General features: G+C 36.1%; 1 protein-coding gene across 2 annotated transcripts in view; it reads left to right on the top strand.

Annotated features, from left to right (window-relative positions):
* Nucleotides 1–3,151: 3,151 nt before the first annotated feature.
* The window catches only part of LOC148946296 (ubiquitin recognition factor in ER-associated degradation protein 1-like), a 33,834-nt gene continuing 17,526 nt past the window's right edge, over nucleotides 3,152–19,459 (top strand). Inside the window, exons 1-2 of one of the 2 annotated variants that reach the window (XM_089098361.1) lie at nucleotides 3,152–3,283; nucleotides 10,392–10,503. In XM_089098361.1, coding sequence (XP_088954487.1) covers nucleotides 3,281–3,283; nucleotides 10,392–10,503 — 115 coding nt within the window. In that variant the 5' untranslated portion in view covers nucleotides 3,152–3,280. Of the gene's footprint in view, nucleotides 3,284–3,464; nucleotides 3,484–10,391; nucleotides 10,504–19,459 lie in introns of those variants that run through there. The other variant, XM_089098362.1, reaches the window with a different exon arrangement.

A 19,459-nucleotide genomic window follows, 5' to 3' on the forward strand; every position in this document is an offset into this window, starting at 1 on the left:
TGATTGTATCATCAAAGTCCTCTCATCATTCTTCTATCTGGCAGCAAAATGGCGTTTTATCCAAGTTTTGCTAATATCAGTGAGCTGTAAGATCTTAGAACAATGATCGACTAAAGAACGGTAATCTATGCAGAATAATGTAAGATCTTAGAAGTAAGATCTTAGTGCTAAAGAACGGAGTTAATATATTATTAATATCCACTTATAACATACTGAGCAAGCGCAATAGGACAAGGGAACCAAAAAAAACATTTTAATAGGCTCACCATTTCTAATCACCATTTAATTTTCTTACGAAAATGTCAGAATCCATTTGAATTTTTTTTTTTTTTTAATATTAATCAAGACTTAACTTCTTTATACACCAAAGCAGGAGTAAGTTTGCTTTCACAGCCAGCCAGATCAAGGCTCATATTGCATAGAGTTTGTCGGCAGGCTGGTTCTCACATCATCTTACCTAAATCCTGCTAGTGGGACCTACATAGTTTTTTACCGACAAGTCCTGAAAATGTGTATCTTTGACTAGGCTCAAAGTTCTACTGAGTGAGAGCATACCTCGTTTTTACATTGATTAAGGACTTGGCTCGTTTTTACACGAACCAGTTAATTTTATATTTGCATAAAAAATTATGCAAATATCTCGGTCAAGACCTCCGCTTGACAGTCCTCATTGCAGAATAAAACCGATAAAAATATAAAAAAAAAACCTTAAAACAAAACACAAAACTAATATAAGATGACCCTTTCAGAGTAACGGTGAAAGGGTAAGTGAGTTATCCTTTCCCTATCCCTAAAAATAGGCCTATTACGTATTGCAAACAAACTAAAAAATAAGATTATTGGTCCATTCAAATATCTGTTTCTTAGTGATGATATAACCCCCAGTTACGCCGAACCGGAAAGGCCCTACTTAGTAAGCGATCCCAGTTACATCATGTAGATTTTTATGTAAGGGTATCTAAATCATTCCCGCTTTATTTGCAAATCAGACACTCTGACGGATTGATAGCTAAATATTTTCAAAATGATCCAATTGATGAACTTGCTAAACCGGTCACTAGACAAGATTATGGTGAGCGTAGTGAAAGGGGTTGATTCAGGCGAAATAATTGAGTGTTTTTTAATAATGATTGTTCAGAGAATTATATCATCGTTGAAAAGCTATGAAATAGTTTGTAGTAATAGTAATTGGTTGAGAGTGTTTGGTTACCGTCGTGCGTGGTTATGCTGTATGTTTTTTTTATGATTGATAAGGATTGCTTTTTCTGTTCGCCTTAGTCTAAAAAATGTGTTTTTGTTTTTTTCTTCTTTAGTGTTCTTTTTTATTTATTTTTTTTTATTATTATTATTATTTTGTTGTGAGAGTTGAGAGCGTATATTTAATTGTGACTGGTATTTGCCCTATTCGACGCCACATACCATTTAGTTCTTTACTAGATAGTGGTTAAAAAACTTGTTCTCCCCCCCCCCGGGGGGCTCATAGCATAGTCGATATAGAAAATCAGAGGGTAAATTTGTATGATTATTTTAGTGAAAGTAAAATAGAAATTTGGATTTAATTGTTCTGGTTTCAGAACCCTATGAAGGCACTAAACTTGTATTGAATTATAATTTTAATGATGTTGGGTTTTAATATGGTGGATCACAGGATCTTAGAATTTTTCATTTGAATTCCCAAGGCCTTAATACAACTTCTGGATTTTCTAGTTAATTTAGCTAATGTCAATTCCTTCCATATGCTTGTTTTAACGGAGGCTTGGCTGGGTGATCGAAACTTTACTCTCCTCGATATACTGGCGTATATTTTGTCTAAACGGAACCAACAGCTATGTCAGCACGGAGGTCTTACAGCTACGTCTGTGATGATCTGCGCGTGAAAATCCGTAATGATATGAGCAAAAATATTGAAATGGTGTGTGAAACACTAGTTCTACAAGCTAGATTAAATAATGTTAATGCATATTTAACATTGTGTACATGTCTCTTTCTATCCCCATCGAAGAAATCATGAGAATTTTTTATGAACATCTGGTGAAAGTGCAATTTAGCAATAAGCCTTGTTTCATTCTAGGTTATTTCAACATCAGCATGCTAGATATCGAGTCTTCGGTAACCTCTCAACTTTTAAACCTATGTCTGTCTTATGGTTTAGTCCCTACGATTAACATTCCAACTAGAGTTTCTAAGACATCCACAAAGCTTTTGGACGATATATTTTCAAATGTACCCTTTAGATCTCTAGGAGTTGTTGCGAATGTTGAATCTGACCACTTTGACGTTTTTGCTGAGCTTAAGTGAATTAACTCATAAGCGAGTAAATTCTGATTTGAGCAAAAGGGCTGTTATTTTTCTATCAAAATGTCATTCTAAAACTAAATAATAATTTTGTTCAAATTGATTGGATGTCCCTGCTTGGAGAGGAAAATGGTGCAAATAGTAACTTGCGCTTTATATGGTAAGTTATTGGAAAGGGCTAAGGAAGTGGGAGTTACTGAAAATGCAAAAGGGCGAAGACATAATGAAATGAAACCATGGATAACACTAGATACATGTCGGAAAACAAATGTACGAGACCGATTGTTTAAGTTACAACATTTAAAATCTACGGATAAAGAACAATACCATGTTTTCGTAATATGTTTGAATAATCTTCCTAGTGAGGCTAAAAAAGGTATTTTAGCATGAAATTGAAGGTAACCCCCTGAAGACCTGGCAAATAATCCTGAGCCCTAATATACTACCATCTGAAATGATAAAACATGAGGCCATAGCTGAAAATATTTTTACGATTTGTAATGAGTTTCAAAATAACTTTATTTAAGTAGGTTCAAAAACATCCGATTCAATCTCACCATTTCAGGAAGATCAACCTTTTGAATCCATTTTACCGTCCCCTATTGATGAATCCTTTCATCTAAAGAGGAGATTACCGTGGTCGAGCTAAGGGATACCATGTAGAATATATATAGATCTAGGAGTGCGTTTGGAGATTGTGCTATTGAAGTTATTTAACTACAGTCCAGTCAATCGCAATTCTGACGGTAGTTCTTTCAAGGCTCGAACCGCGAAACTTTGCCTCTTTGTCAACAACTAGTCAACTGCAGTTCAAGTTTCAAACGCACTCTAGTCTAGATGGTATTTATTGACGCAACAGACATCTATTAGTTTCTTCTAATGCATCTTGTTCAAACAGAAAAGTACACTGAAATTGCCTACAGATAATTCCCATTTTGAACTATTGTCTTTGTCTTTAGGTTGCAAAAATAGCCTAGCCTATAAAATGGTTAGTTCTATTGCATGGATCTATGTTTAAAGCTACTGAAAATTTTTGATCGAAAAAGGTCTTTGTAAAACTGTAGATGCCAGGCTTATTGCTTCCTTGGAAATTGGGCTAGTTGAGATGGCCTAGGCTATGCCAGGTGAATGAGTGTTCAAGATCCAAAGTTTAAATGGCAAAGCTCTAGGTAGAGCAATGATTTAACGGTAAAATTCTACTTTAGCTACTTTAGGTAATCTTGGAAAGGGGTTAGTTAGGAAAATGAAACTTTCAGGGATGGGTCTACAGGTTAAAGTATGTTATGGGAAGGTATTTTGAAGTAACCTACCTACCTCCACTCCTTCTCCAGTAAATATTTACCTAATCATATAATTGAGTTATGACTAAAGTGAATATACCATTTTATGCCTTTTTTTTATGCTGATTACAAAAATAATAGGCTAATCATTTCTATTGGAAATGAATTTTAGCCCCCCTATATATGCCAATTCAGGGTATATATTTCTACATTAGGGGGGTGGGGGCAAATTTTATTTCTGATGTAAATGGGAGGTAAGTTTAAACTTTACCCCTCCCCCTAATATAGCCTCCTGAGTCCTGGGTATGTTCCTGAGTAGGGGCGAATATGAAATTTGGAATTTACCGATAAAAAAATAGCACAAGACGATGGAATGAAAGTATTATTTTTTTTAGTGTTCTGAGGGTCCGGGGGGATGTACAACCCGTTGGATATTGGGACTCAACTTCATGTAATTTTCAAACACAAGTTACAAAATGCCATGAGAAAACATACAATCAATAACACACAAAAATATCCTTTATCATTTATGGAAATCTGAAAACATTTCTCCAACTTGCTTGCCAACCTGAAAGCAGAGATAGACCTGACACGCTTCACAGAACACTTTCGTTTGTATTTTGCATCCAGCATTGAGCCGAATTCCTCAATGTCACGTTGTAGAGATATAGATGCTTTGCATTCGATTTCTTCTCCAGTCCGGATGGTAAAGGGCATCTTTTTCTTCTTTTAGCTGACTGCTCCAGATTATCTTCATCATTATCGTCTTCACATTTGCTGAAGTTACCCTTGGTTGATTGCCGAAGATCTTCCATTACATATTCAGCTACCTGAAATCTGAAGTGGATCAGCTGATTGTAGGGTTTGTTCCCTTTGATTGAATCCTGCCTTTAGAGTAGCCAGGCATTTGAAAGAGCCAAATCAATGAAATGATGAAGAACTCAAACTGGCCACTTCTTTGTTCTACTGCTGAATCTGTAATAGCTCACCATGCGGTCACAAATATCAACTCCGCTCATGTACTTGTTGTTCTGCCTTACCACAAGAGGACTGGGAGTATCTACATATTTTCTTTCAGACTTGTTGTATCTTGACACAGGTAGCTCGGGTTCCTTGGCATAGCAGCTTGAAGCTAGAAAAGTGGGCTTGTTGTCGTACCACTGCCTAACGGCTACAACTCGATCTTCTTGTGTGAACTTAAGGGATGTCCAACATCCAGTTCTCTTTAGTCCACCACCGGTCTTCACTGGTAGACCTTCAAGTCAATTTTTCATGGAAGTGCCAGTTACATTTATTCACTTTTCGGATAATTTTTCGAGCAAAGACATGCTAGTGAAGTACCTATCAAACAAAAGATATGAACCTTCACTTAGATCTTGGCATAGGTGTGGCACAGTGGCACTGTCCAGACCTTTAGCTTGTAGTTCTGGCACAAAGGTTGTCTTTCCTTGATAGATTACTAAATCGTACGCCAGACCTGATGAACCTGCTAAAACAAGCTTCTTCAAGCCAAGAGGATTTGGCTTATTTGGTATGTACTGCTTCAGGCTGCATCACCCAGCCAAGGGAATCATTTGCTCATCAATACAAAACTTCACATTCTGTCTAAGCTTGAAAACCAATCTTGAGGCATTTTCTTGCAGATGATAGGGACTCAAAATTTCTTGCTCCAAAACATTTGAAGACAAGGAAACTTCAGATTACTCATGACAATTGAAATGCCAAAGAATACAGCCAGTTCGGAGACACTAGCGAGCAAAGATTTGTTTGTGGCCTTCTGGTAATGACAATTCATTGCGAAGGCCATTGTCTAAGAAAATGAGTCAGGAAAGTGCTTCAAAAAAGTATTCATGTGGCTTCCAGCTTTCCCGTTGACTTGATCTGAGTACAAGGGAAGGTATGAATGATGCTCGTTCAAGGTATCTGAACTGGTCCACATTTTGTTGGGGTGGCAAATTTTTCCTGAGCAACTTGCTGGTACGGAATCAGTTTTGAATGCTGGAATATAATGCACTAGTGGAATATCGTCCTCTTTTTCATCAAATAGGACTGAGAAGTCATTGAGATTAGCCCGATCTAGAAAGCCTTGAGACTCTTCTTCACTATCAGAGGACACTTAGTCTGCATCTGTTGCACATGTGTTGCCAGTTAAACACCACTCAGGGTTGGTTTCATCTCCGCTATCTTCCATGTTGCTGATATCAATGTTTTCAATGAAGGACAAGGCTTTTTCCAAGGACATTGCAAAAGAAAGGAACTGTTGGCACTTCATACCTCACATTAGGAAACTTTAGACATATATCAACTCCATTTAAATAGCCTCACTGAAGAAAAAAAAATGTTAGGCCTAACCAGAAAAAAAACTTAGCTCCAAAAATACAATCTTCCAACCTGTTGGACTTCTAAGGTAAGACCGAATGTACAATCCATTGTACAAGACTGAAAGTCCTTCTGTCAGATGGCAGCAATTACAGTAAATGCATTGAAAATCAAACCTGTCAATACTTTGGTCTTAGAATATATCGCCTTATTTTTTTATATTGTCTAGCCTATCTCTTTATATTTTTTATCTATTTTCTTACTTTTTGACCTTTTTCGTAAGTTGATTTTCTTTATTTCACTTGCTCCTGGTTTGGCCTCCATTGCTGTTACTGGACTGAAAAAAAATCACAGATGGCAGCAAGCGCCTCTTGCATAAAAGGAGACAATCTTTAAGTCCGGATTTGCAGTAGATTGAACGATAAAAATTTGTAAACGAATATACAACCGGTTGGACATCTGGTCCCAGGAGGATAGAAATAGCCTATATACCCTGAATTGATATATATAGGGGGGGGGGGATGAAATTTATTTCTGAGAGAAATTATCAATAGATTTTACAACAGCATAAAAAAAAGGCATCAAATGGTATATTCACTTTAGTTGTTACTCAATAATATGATTTGGTAAATATTTACCCCTTCTCCCTCTAGAAGATCCTGAAATTTGCCTACATGACAGGTCTAAATAAAATATAATATAACCCATGCCCCTTGGCTCTTTGAATGTGGACCTTTCCCCCTCCTCCAATAAAATGCTGGAGTAAAATCCTACTTTAGCTACTTTTGGCTATCTTGGAAAGGGGTTAGATTAGGAAAATGAAACTTTGAAGGATGGATCTACAAGCTAAAGTTTGTCCCAGGATGGTATTTTGAAGTACCTACCCCCACTCCTTCTCCCTCTAGAGGGTCCTGAAATTTGCCTACATGACCTATTGAAATTTTTACAAAACAATATTTACCTTAGTTTTCAGTTATCAGTTTTTTTTTCTCTGGCTTTAGTTCTGGAAATGCAATTCCTGTTATTTGAGTAAAATTGTAAGCCACATCAATGTGTTTTGTTATTTTTTTAATTTAGGAAATGTATTTGCATATCTTTAAAACCTTATAAATTGGGATTGAGCAAAGTTGTGAAGCTGGAAACAATTTTGTTGTGCTTTATTTAAACAAAAGGTCTGGGCCTATTTTGCAAGGTTTCACTTTTATAGGACACAGATTCTTAAATATCATCAAAGATCAGGACCCTCTAGAGAGAGAATAACTGGAGGTAGGTAGAAAATACCTTCCCAGGACATAGGCTACTTTAGCCTTTAGACCCCTCCCTGAAAGTTTTATGTTTCTAACCTAACCCTTTTCCAAGATAGCCAAAGGTAGCTAAAGTGGAATTTTACCAATTTAGCTAGGATGAAAGTGAAAACATCATTTGATGCCTTTTTTGTGTAAGTTTTTGGTAGTTCATATTATTGATTTACAAATAAAGTAAACATACTACTTGATGCCTTTTTTTATGCTCTTTCCAAACATAACAATCATTTTTGTCAGAAATGAATTTTACCCCCATCCCTATATATACAAATTCTGGGTATATATTTGTAAATTAGGGGTGGGGGTAAAGTGTAAAGTTACCTCTTATTTGCATCAGAAATAAACTTTACCCTGCCCCCTAACATGCAAATATATACAATTTTACAATGCACTTGTCTGAGTTTAAATTTATCCAAGATTGATTTGGATAAGGAAAACAAACATCTGGTTTTTAAATGCTTGAATTCAGACAAAATTTACCTCTACACTTCAGTCTACTTAAATACAATTATTTTGTTTTACAATACAGTTGTCTGAGATCAAATCTATTCAAGGTTGACTGTCTCTATGATTAGGATGTATTTTTATAACTTCAAGATTGTGTGTCAAAGATTAGACAGTATTTTCTAAGATTTGGCTCAAGCTTTAAATGTATGGCCAAGATTAGGCTTCACTGTTGTCTATCAGTATATTCAAAATTTTGAGTGTTATATATGGTTAAAATATTCAAGCTAATGAAATACTTGTTAAAAAGATTTTGACACATCCACTTTGTTGTGAAACAATCCACTTTCTAAGTAGTATGATAGAGATTTTACAATGATTTAGCTGCTAAAGAGTGAATTAGCTGGTCAACTACTGGGTATGTTACCCTAATGGCAAAACAAAACTGTCTATAATTTCTTTGTTATTTTTTTCAAGAACATTGCATGTACAGGTAGTTGATGAAAATGTTGCTTTGACTCGAATTGTTTTATTTTTATTGTAGCTTTGTACACCATTTTCATTTTTTCATGCTTTTAAATGCCCAAGAAAGATTGAACAGTAGAGAAAAACAGATTAGCCTATAACAGCATTTATTGACACTAATAGTCCAGATCACTCTATTGTGTGCAGATCTGCAATTTTTGTCAACATTGTTGGCCAACATAAAACCTCAACAATGGTTCAAATACCTTATATCACTTTAATTCTAATAGAATAGTTTATTTGTAAAGCCTAAGTTTAGTAATACACTAGCTTTCTTTAATACATTAGTGAAGTAAGAAAATCTTATAACTTTTGTAGTTATAAAGCAGCCACCAAATGCCCATAACTATCAGTGTAGCTTAGCTGCACAACAAGCAGAGTAGTTTTTTTATTTAGTAGTTTTAGAAAATGAATATATTGATCATCTAACTGGTCATTTTTCCTCAAATTCAAAACTGATAGAAAGGTGAGTTTTTTTAATTCTTGGGAAAGATGAAGTGAAATGAAGATATATACAAGAACTAGAATTATAATGAGTGCTTCCATTACCTTGCAGACAGAAATTCTGCATATTCTTTATTGCCACTTGTAAATTGTAAAAGCAAATTAGTGTCTTTCCACTTAAAAATAAAAGTGTGGAAAAATTGAAACATTAAAACCATTATCTTGTCTCATAATTTTCAGTGGAGGTCCTTTGAACCTTGGGCAAGGGGGAGGATCTTTAAGCAGTTTTGCAGCAATCTTCACCATTAGACTCATCTCTAAATAATCTTTAGAGGGAAGTAGTTCTTTTTCCTTAAATTACCTTACCTTAAATCGCACTAGCCAGCGATAAGGACGAATCCTGTAGACGCTGGTCAATGATGATGGTGGCTCAGCTCATCGGGCGCATCCCAAACTGTGCGCCATGGCTTGCTGCACCAATCTCTGTCAACAGCTGACTTGAAGGCTTCAGTATTAGGGGACATGACTGCATTCTGGCTAAGGGAATTCCATAATCCAACCACACGGTTGGAGAAAAATTTGTTTCGCAGCCTGGTATTAGCGCGTTTCCGGTAGAGCTTTAGGGGGTGCCCTCTTGTTCTTGACGAACTATCTAACTGGAATAAGTCAGGGATGATATCGTGTATAACTTCACTTGAAGTTATGTGCTTGTGCTTCACGTGTTCTCCTTGATGTCTAAAATGTTAGTCCAAATGAAAGTATTGATATTAATTTGACCCTTTGTCTGTTATTTTATTTAGTCAGATAAAAACTAGGATAAGCTTCACAAATTTCATCATAAATAAAGCATTGTGTGATTGTCTTATTTAAGCCTGTTGTTAAGGCTAAGTTCATACCTTATTTTAAGCATTTCCATTTGTTTTGGAACCTGCTTCCAAATGTGGATAAAAAACTTGACATATCATCAGTGGGGTATCAAAAGGTTGTGTCTCCATTATTTAAATTTTCAGAAGAGCAAAAAAAAAACCCTTACATTTTTTTTTATCTCCCCTCTGATACTGTAAAACAAAATTGGATTGAAATGTATTCATTTTACATATCAATCCATCTTTTTTTTATGGTTATTGGAGGGGAAATACAAAATTTGTGGGGTTGTTTTTGCTCTTCTAAAAATTAAAAATTATGGAATATGATTTTTTGATACCTAACTGACAATGTGTAACTTACTTTGGCTTTGTATATATATATATATATATATATATATATATATATATATATATATATATATATATATATATATATATATATATATATATATATATATATATATATATATATATATATATATATATATATATATATATATATATATATATATATATATATATATATATATCTTTGGTTTGTCATAATAGACTAGTAACTGATTTTATGATGTTAACTTTTGACTCTATTGTTGTATCTGATGATAGAATTATTAAATATCTGTAATATTTCAACAGCAGACACTATTACATACTTTATTTAATAGCTTTTTTGCTTGACTTGTTTATTTTGTTGTTGTTTGGCTACTTGGTGTCATTTGTGTTCCTTTTTCTCTGTCTAGTAGTTATGTTTATTTTCTTTTGTTTACCTTGTATGTTTTTCCCCTTAATTTTTCTCCTTTTTTTTCCTTCTACTCTGCTTGTAATGTTTTGTTGCTTTGAGTAAGAAATATTATATTTCATCCTTTAGTTTCTGGTTATACAACACAGGATAATATATTTTATTTATATTTCAGTTTGGATTCCCATTTATGCAGGCAATGCCTAGCAGGTTTGTCAAGCAATATAGATGTTATTCAGTTTCAATGGTCCCAGATGACAAGCAAGACCTAGAAAAAGGAGGGAAAAGTAAGTGGTACCTTGTTTATTTTTTGAGTAGAAACAGAGTGTTATTGTTGGTGATAGATATCTATCACAGAACAATAGATATTACAGTCCAATAGGCTCATACAAAATAACACAAAATAGAGACAACACTTCTGGTAACAGCAAAAAAAAACCATCACAATCAGCCCCGGATTTTAACAATAGGCCTGGGTCTAGGGGCATACAATGCCAGGGGGGACAATAAATTATCACTGAGTGATTTTTTTCATAACTGGACTGATGTGATTTATCATCAAAGTGCCAAGTGCACTCTGCCAGCACACATAATTTCAAATAAATAATCTAACAATTATAATCATTTTATACTTTTGAAATTTCGTTTTTAATAAAACAAAGTGGGGGGGGGGGCAGATGATAAATGAAAATATTTAATAAATTGTTAATTGATTCATAGAAAAAATTAAACAATTAGAATTAAAATAATTAATGATGATTAAATAATCTAAATAATAAATTATTGATTAATGTACAAATTGAAAATAATTTTGTTAATAAATGAAAATTTTGCAGGAGACGGGAGGGGGAGGGGTTGGCTAATCAAGATTTTGACCTGAGCGCAAAAAGGCTAGAACCAGCACTGCAGGCAACATGTTAATAAATAATTTCCAAGACCAGACTGGCCAATCATGACAAAATGAAAAAACAGTAAAGACAAGAGAAGAGGCAACATGTTCCATGATATTTATGGAATAATTCAGTAAAGAACCCTCTCTAACTTCCATTCAGTAATACCCATTTGCTGTGAAAATAGAATTATAATACCTAGTGTGTGGTGTTTTTCAGATACCACAAGTTTTCATTCCCCACGTTGGTATCAAAATCAACGCTTCTACTTTCTTCCTCTCCATAATTCTGCATGGATTCCTATAAGTCCTTCTCTGAAAGTCTGAAATCCCACCAGAAACTTTATTTCTACTAGTTGAGGAGACATTCATTACCAGGGTTGCTGTAAACTAAAAACAATTCCATTTGGGATCAAGGGACAGGACTATAGGCACAGTAACAGTAAAAAACCAATATATCAGGTTACAATCTGTGTGCTGTGCTCCAAATGTGAATCAAACTTGTAAAAAGATACCAATTTGTATGGAAATTTCGAAAAATAGCCTGAACCCCTAAAAAATTGTGTTAAATTGAAACAAAAAGGACACCATAGGGATCCTTGTGTCCAAAAACTCTATTCAAGTAACTCATAGTTTCATGGCTTGAACAACAAGGAAAATCACTTTTTGTATGGATAGCACTGATGTTCTTTTTATTTTTATTTTTTTCTCCACTGCTATCACAGTGGTGGAACATTATAGAGGGCTGTTGAATGGCTCATTTCAAAGGAAATCGCTACATTTAAGTGTTTTTGTAATTAAAAAAGCATAATGTTAAAAGTGTAATAATTTTTTTGACAGGAAACTGCATCTTTATATGCAAGATTATAATTGACGTCATATTCGTATAGTACAGCCATGAACGACGTTATAGTCTGACTATATGATGAAGTCACTAGTGCATAGTAACTGAAAATTCGCATAAGCGTTTTGAAAAAAAAATCAAACTGTCAAGTGATGGAATCACCATTTAAGGTGATTCAGAAATTTTAAATATTAGATTTAAGGTTAAATGTTTCTACTATAAGACACAATAGAAAAATAACCCATGTGGGTCACACCAGACAGATTGTAACATCAAATATGATGACACATTCGCAATTCACAGTTACTACAGCACAACGGCTATGGGACTCTCCTCTGGAGAAGGAGGATTGAAGTTCAAGTCTCTGTAGTAACAAATTGATTTATTGATTTGACTTAGTGATTGCCATGGATTTGTTTTCAGCTGTGCTGCTACCCTGCTTGTGACTATCTCCTCAACTAATAGAAATAAAGTTTATAGTGGTATTTTTATCCTTTGGAGCAGGATTTTTAGGACTTCAGGTAGGATTAGGGAGGGGAAGAAAGTAGAAGCGTTGATCTCGATACCAATGTAGGGAATGAAGCAAAACTTGTGATATCTGAAATACATCACACGCTAGGAATAATACTTTTCCCCAGCCAATCGGTAGTGCTGAAATGGATAAGAATTAAAACATGGATAATCTTTAAAGGTGGTGAAAAATATTCATAGTTGTTTTCAATAGAAACATTGCTAAGGTTTATGTATACTTTCTGTTTAGTATCTTGAGTGGAATACGATTTGAATAATGCTTTAGAGCAGTGGCTCAATTCTTGGTATGTATCTCCCTCTAAACGTTTTCAAAGTCTTGTTGAAAAACAGAGTAAAACCTTTAACACTAGTTAACTGAGAAGCTGGCGTAAGAAAGGAGGAGTTGCTAGGCAACAAAAGGAGCTACTTAAATAATATGGGTAATGTCAAGGCTATTACACAGATGAGCAGTGCTCAATAATAGGTCGTATAATTGTCTTATACAGGGTAGTAATGCTTTGCAGGATAAATCTTCTGAATATTCTTTTGATGCAAAGCAAATTGTAATTTACTTTACAGACAGCTGATTCTTGTTTATCAAACTTCATTTGTCGAAAATGGTACCGAAATTCTCGGACAGAATCAATAGACCATATATCTGCATCATCAGGGAGATACTGGTATTCTGCAGGATTCACCATATGCCATTTCCCCTGATTCATAACAATTGAATTTGAAATACACCAATTAACCAATGCACTTAAATATTCCTTTAGAAGAGTCAAGACAATAAAACTTTTGACCAGATAAGATAAGATGAAATTTATTCGTAACCAAATAAATATACAATGAATACACAGTACTAATCCCCTTATAGGCTCCTTTGCCTATTAAGGCCCGAGTCAGCCCTCTTTTGAAAATCATTGCTTACTTCCATTAACTGCATCTTATAAGACCTATCAAACAGTTTATGGTAACGAATTTTAAGTAAAGAGCAACTCGGCTCAATAGTAAGCAAAACTCTAAAAAATGAACTGTTGATACCAATAAATGCATCAAAAGAATCAGCTTATTATGCTGATTCCAAATATAATGATTCATCAGATTTTCAACATACTACCCTTCTACCCTACTTTCCTTTTCCAACATCCTGCTCAACATACCTATAAAGTTTCAACTTAATACCCTTAGCTGTTTCTTAGATATTGCTTTTGTGTCCTTTTGAAAACCCCCCTGTATATAATAATAATAATAATAATAATAATAATAATAAGATAGTACTAAATAAATAGGCCACGGGGCCTCTAAAAAAATCTTTTAAAGTGAAAAAATTGTAAGTAATTTCACCATAGTGTTTGTCCAGTTATTACTTGAGCAGGTTTAAATGAGCTGGCCTTGATGACTTCAAAGTGGATTTTTTTTTAGTATTGTGAAACTTGGGTCTGGAATACCCAATAGCTAATGTTCTTTTGGAACCCCTCCTCTTGAAGCTTGGGATAGTGACCATAAAGAGTCGTGTGGCTGAAGCTGAGAACATTGGTAGCCTGGATGTTTTCGTAGGCGTCGTAGCAAAGCTTGTATAACTCAATGAGGTCTCCTTGGTGCAGTTGGTAAGCTAGTGAAGGGAGTTTGAGCTTCTGGAGCTTATCTTCATAGGATAAATTTCTCAAAGTCGGATAGAACTTTTTTATTCGTCTTTGAAATTTTTCAAGAGCTTCAATGTCTTTGCTGTAAAAGGGACATGTAGTGCAATGACTATATTCAATGATTGGCCGTACCAAAGCTTTGAAGAGAAGGCAAAGGGTCTTATCATTTTCAAAAGTGAATTTGCGCCTTAAAACTCCTACATTACGGTTTGCCTTCCTAATAATGCTGTTGTAGTAGGTCTGGAAGTCAAGGTTGCTGTCAATGACAACTCCCAAGTCGTGCTCCTTCTGGCAGGATGTGATCGGTAAGTCTCCTAATCTATATTTATAGTGGATAGTAGGTTTCCCTATCGTTAGCTTGTGGCTCTTGTCAATATTGATTTCCATCAGCCAGTTGGACATCAAATTATTGAGCTTCTCAAGGTCCTCTTGCAGAGATTGTGCATCGGTAGCTGTTTTGATTACTTTATACAGCTTGCTATCGTCTGTATGCTGTAGAATCTCTGAATTGATACCTTCTACTAGATCATTGAGATAAAGTTTAAATAAGAGAGAGCCAAGGACCGAGCCCTGGGGAACACCGCTGATTGCCTCTACTTCAAGTGTCCTCAAAACTCCGTCTACTCATATTGTTTGAGACCTTTCAATAAGAAACTTCGATACAATTAACTGTGGTTCCTAGGCCAAGGTTGCAGAGTTTGTATAAGAGGTGATGATGAGGTACTTTGTCAAAGGCCTTTTTAAGGTCTATGTAAATGACATCGACTTGATAACGCTTATCTGCGTGCATTTTCCAGTTTACCACCATCATAAGAAACTGTGACTCTGCAAACGTTATCTTCAAGAACCTAAATTGCTTGCTAGTGATTATCTTTCTTTTGCGCATGTGCTCAAGGATATGGTCAGATATGATAGATTCCAGTATTTTGCAGGTTATGCAGGTTAGACTGATCAGGCTGTACTTTAGAGGATCTTGGCGGTTTCCCTTTTTTTGCAATAGTATCACCGTTGCCTTTTTCCAGATACTAGGGTAGCTCTTTGAGTTTCTTCAGGACCGCCTGTGGGTCTATCTTGATCCTGGGTGTTTAGTCAGAGACTATGGTTTGCAGGGTTGGTAGTGATGACTGAATAGGTTCCTGGGTGAAGACGGTAGTGAAATACGTGTTTAGTAATTCTGCTTTTTCTGCAGATCTTTCAATTAGGAGTCCAGTCGTAGGGTTTTTAAGCTTGGAATGTCTGGCTTCGCAATGCGTTTAGAATTTATGTGGTTCCAACACATCCTGGGTTTTGTCTTGATAGATTCTGCAAGGTTTTTCTCTCGCATGCTAGCTGATGGCCTGGTTTGTCGCCTCCCCTCATTTCGTAGCATTCGGTAGGCTCTTGCTGTGAGATGGCTCAACTGGTCAGCTACATAATTTATCCAACAGGTTTGCTTTTTTTTTTATGAGGTCCAAAACAGCATGTGGTAGGGTAGGTCTTTTATATTTGTTGGCAACTGATACATGTTTCTCATCAGCCTTAGACATGACAGAGAGGAATTTGGAGTACATTTCCTTACAGCTTTCAGTCAAACTGAACTCTTTTCCCCAATCCATTGTGCAGAGGTCATTGTGCATCGCAGCGAAGTCTGCTCTGTTGCAATTTTTTCTTGGTTTTTTTTTGTCTTTGCTGCCATTAGCCAAAATCTGGAAACCTACGATACCGTGATCAGACTTTCCCACCGGTGCTATTAGGCGGATGTCCTCTATCAGTTCTGAATCGTCTGTCAGCAGCAGATCCAATATACTTGGTCTATCCGTACCACTGGTTTGGGTGGGTTCTAAGATCAATTGGTTCAGATGATAGTTATTCACCACTTCTAAGAATTTCGCCTCGGGTGATGTTGGGTTGTGCGAGTGCATGTGCTGTCTAGTCCAGTTGATTTTTGGTGGGTTGAAATCCCCCACGATGACTACATTTGATAATTTATCACTGCAGATCTCAGTGATTTCTGTAAGCAAGTGCGAGTCATTTTCAAGACTGCTATTGGGACTTCTGTAGTAGACTCTTAGTTTGATATTTACTCTATCAGCTGTTGTTATTTTTAACCAGACACTTTCTTGGGATAGTTTATTTCCTCTGGGACTTACTGGGGTAGCTTGGATGTCCTGTCTGTAATAGCAGAGAATTCCCCTTCCAGTTCGCTGTTCAATTTTTCTCTCTAGGACCTTGTAATTTGGAATCTGTAGCTCTGGGAGTGTAGGCAGATATTTGCTATTTTTTGGTTTCACCTCAGCTAATCCGACTATATGGGGATTTTCAGCACTTACAACATGTCTCACTTCATCCATTTTGTTTAGCAGAGAATCAGAATTAAAATAAAGACATTTAATTCCAGTCAGGGCCTTTTTCTGGAACCTGCGGCCTATATCATGCCATTGACGACGTGGGCTGGAATAACATTGACTAGCAGCTAAAGAGCCTGCATCCGGTCGGTTGTCGGAGAACTGTGATCTCTTTGCATGGCGTCTAGCAGCTTGTTCAATTTTTTGCATTGGCGTGAGACCTGGATTCACATAGACGTTTTGTCGGACATGGTTGTCAGTGGATCTTCGGAGATTTGGTGCACCCTTCAAGATTTTCGATCGTTTTCTCCGGGTTTCTTCAGAGTCCTTGCGCAGTTTCACGAGTAGGCGCCTTTGGCCTTGCTTGTTATCCGAGTCTGAGAGGGGGGGCAGTCTTGCTGTTTCTAGGATGTCTGTAAGTTGTAGTTGAGCACCAAGGTCATTGCTAGAGACCAGCTGCACAGCTTTCTCATCATCAGACTCTTTATCAGATTCTAGAATGCCAGATATTACAATGTACATACTTTTCTCCTCTTGTAGTTTCCTCTCTTTTTCGGCTTGCAGTAGGATGCTAACTGTGACGGCGCTTGAGTTTTGAATTCTGTTTGATGCTGGTGACTGAGATGGGACGATGTTGATGTCGGTAGTTGGTTGCATTTCTGGCTGCTGCTGTTGCTGCCGTAAAGGTGCCATGCTTCGGTTAGTTTGTGTCATTTGAAGTACTGCCAATTGAAGTTTGGAAACGCTTCGCTTACTACAGCATACACATTCGTATTTGAGTAGTAGTGAGCTCTTATCATGGGCTTTCAGCGCTAGGAATAAGTCTAGGTGTATCCCTCGGCAAGAAACATGTTCATACTCACTGCAGAAGAAGCACTTGAGTGGAGCTGAGTCTTCAGCTGCCAGGTGGCAGTAGCTGCATAAGCTACCGGTAGAGCCTTCTTGTGATCGGGATGATCCAGAAGTCTCTGAAGACTGGGATGTTTCAGGATCCAGAGCTTGAGGATAGGGAGACTGTTTTAACTCCTGTGAGCTGCTCGCGATGGTCTTCTTCGAGCCACCTTTCAATCTTGATTGTGGTAGTGGTAGTGGAGAGGAGGAAGAACAGCTAAATATAGTGTGCTTTGATTTTATTTGACATCCCCCTCAACAACTTCTAAAAGTTTTACCTTAATATTCTTAGCCTTTTTGGAAACTCAGGATCAAAAATGCTCAATTTTCCCAAAACCAACCTTGTTTATGAATAATGGGAAACTTATTAACAACACTTGCCCCAGGGGCTTTGGGAGTTAAATCAACCCCGGAGGCATAGTTATTTGACTTTGAGTTAATTTAGCGACAGGCGACTGAATTAAAATCAAGTTGCCATCAAGCCATGGCTATTTGGAGAAAAAACCAAGACAAATAGTCTGACTGAGAGGCAAAGCTGGCATAAGCCTTTTTCAGAATTGTATTAAAATGATGTCATTTCACTTGTTGATAGACAGTCTTATCAGCCATCCGTCCTAGGGCAGAACTAAGGAAGTGTCATGGAATAGGGGTAATTAATTCAAATAGTATATGAATTTCTATAAGCCATTTGAAGGGAATTGGAGACCCCAAATAAAAGGCTTTCAAAAATTTATGACCGACCATTTCCACAGGCCTTTGAAGACAATTGGGCATTTGAGATTCTTCTTATTATATGAGCTTTGCCTACAGGGAAAGTGTTACCCATCAAAAGTCAAGAGCCTGAGAAAATTTGCCTGATTTTCGCAACAGGGGGAAACAACCCTAAAAGTCAAGAAATCTTAATGAAAATCACATCATCAGGTTCAGTGTATCAGAGAACCGTACTGTATAATTTTCAAGCTCCTATATACAAAAACGTGGAATTTATATTTTTTGCTAGAAGAAAGATCACGCTTGCGTGTTATTTTTTTCCATGGGTGATAGCATCGAAATAATGGTCCTAGAAGATCGGGAAAGGGTTCATTACAACGGAAATAAAAATTTCTAGTGTGCTTTTTAAGCGACCAAAAGATTGGAGGGCAACTATCAATGTATTCATGTATTTCAGTATTTTGGATGCACAGTAGCTTATTCAGATTTGTAGAAGGTGTCCACAAAGCCTGGATACATACAAATTTTGATATTTTATTTGGCATTTTCGTATATAAGAGCTTGAATCTTCTACAGTAGGGTTCTCTGGTATGCTGAATATGAAGGCGGGATTTTCATTAATCTTCCCTGAATTTTAGGGGGTATTTTCCCCCTATTTCAAAAATCAGGCATTCAAAAACCTATTCATCATACTTAGTTATATTTTATTAGGATTAACTTAACTTCAATTCTTGAGTTACAGGGGGTATATCATACAAGTACCAAGTTTTTTTCTAGATACAAGGACATTCTAGTATCAGTTTGGTATCAAAAATTGTTCCTTTATGCTTACAAATATGAATAGAGAAGCTGATGCCAAGACTAGCTTATTATATTTACAATTAAGATACAAATGCCTGCTACAAAAAACTGATAATATTTAAATGAAATGCATTTTTTTTCTTTTTCCTATTTGTAGCCTTTAAGCTTTTTAAGCAATAGGCGGAAGTATAGTCGCGTTACTTATTTTGCTACAAAAATGTTTACATAATAATTGTAATCGAATGTAATGTAATAATTATAAAAATGTACATCTCAAAACACTTTCAGACGGTTGTTTCCATGTAACCTTGTTGACAATTTAAATTTTATTTCTAATTTTACAGCAATCTACTGATTTTTTCGGCGGGGGGGGGGGTAAACAATTCGTCTGAAGGAAAAGGTTTTAATAGCCTAAATATAACCAAAAAGTAGGCTACATATAGTGTTGTAGAATATGAAAATGTAGAACATGAAAATTTCTCGAAATTGTTGCTTCAAGGATATGGGATGGGGAGATGTTAAAAGGCACATGTATAATCTAATTGACGAATTCTTTGGGAGGCGTGGCAAGAATAATTTAGAATCCCAACTTTACAAATAGAGGGGTAGTGATGCCAGCGTTCTCGT

This window comes from Artemia sp. Qi Xiang Cuo, chromosome 12, assembly GCF_049724085.1.
Source record: "Artemia sp. Qi Xiang Cuo chromosome 12, ASM4972408v1, whole genome shotgun sequence".
Taxonomy (NCBI): Eukaryota; Metazoa; Arthropoda; class Branchiopoda; order Anostraca; family Artemiidae; genus Artemia; species Artemia sp. Qi Xiang Cuo.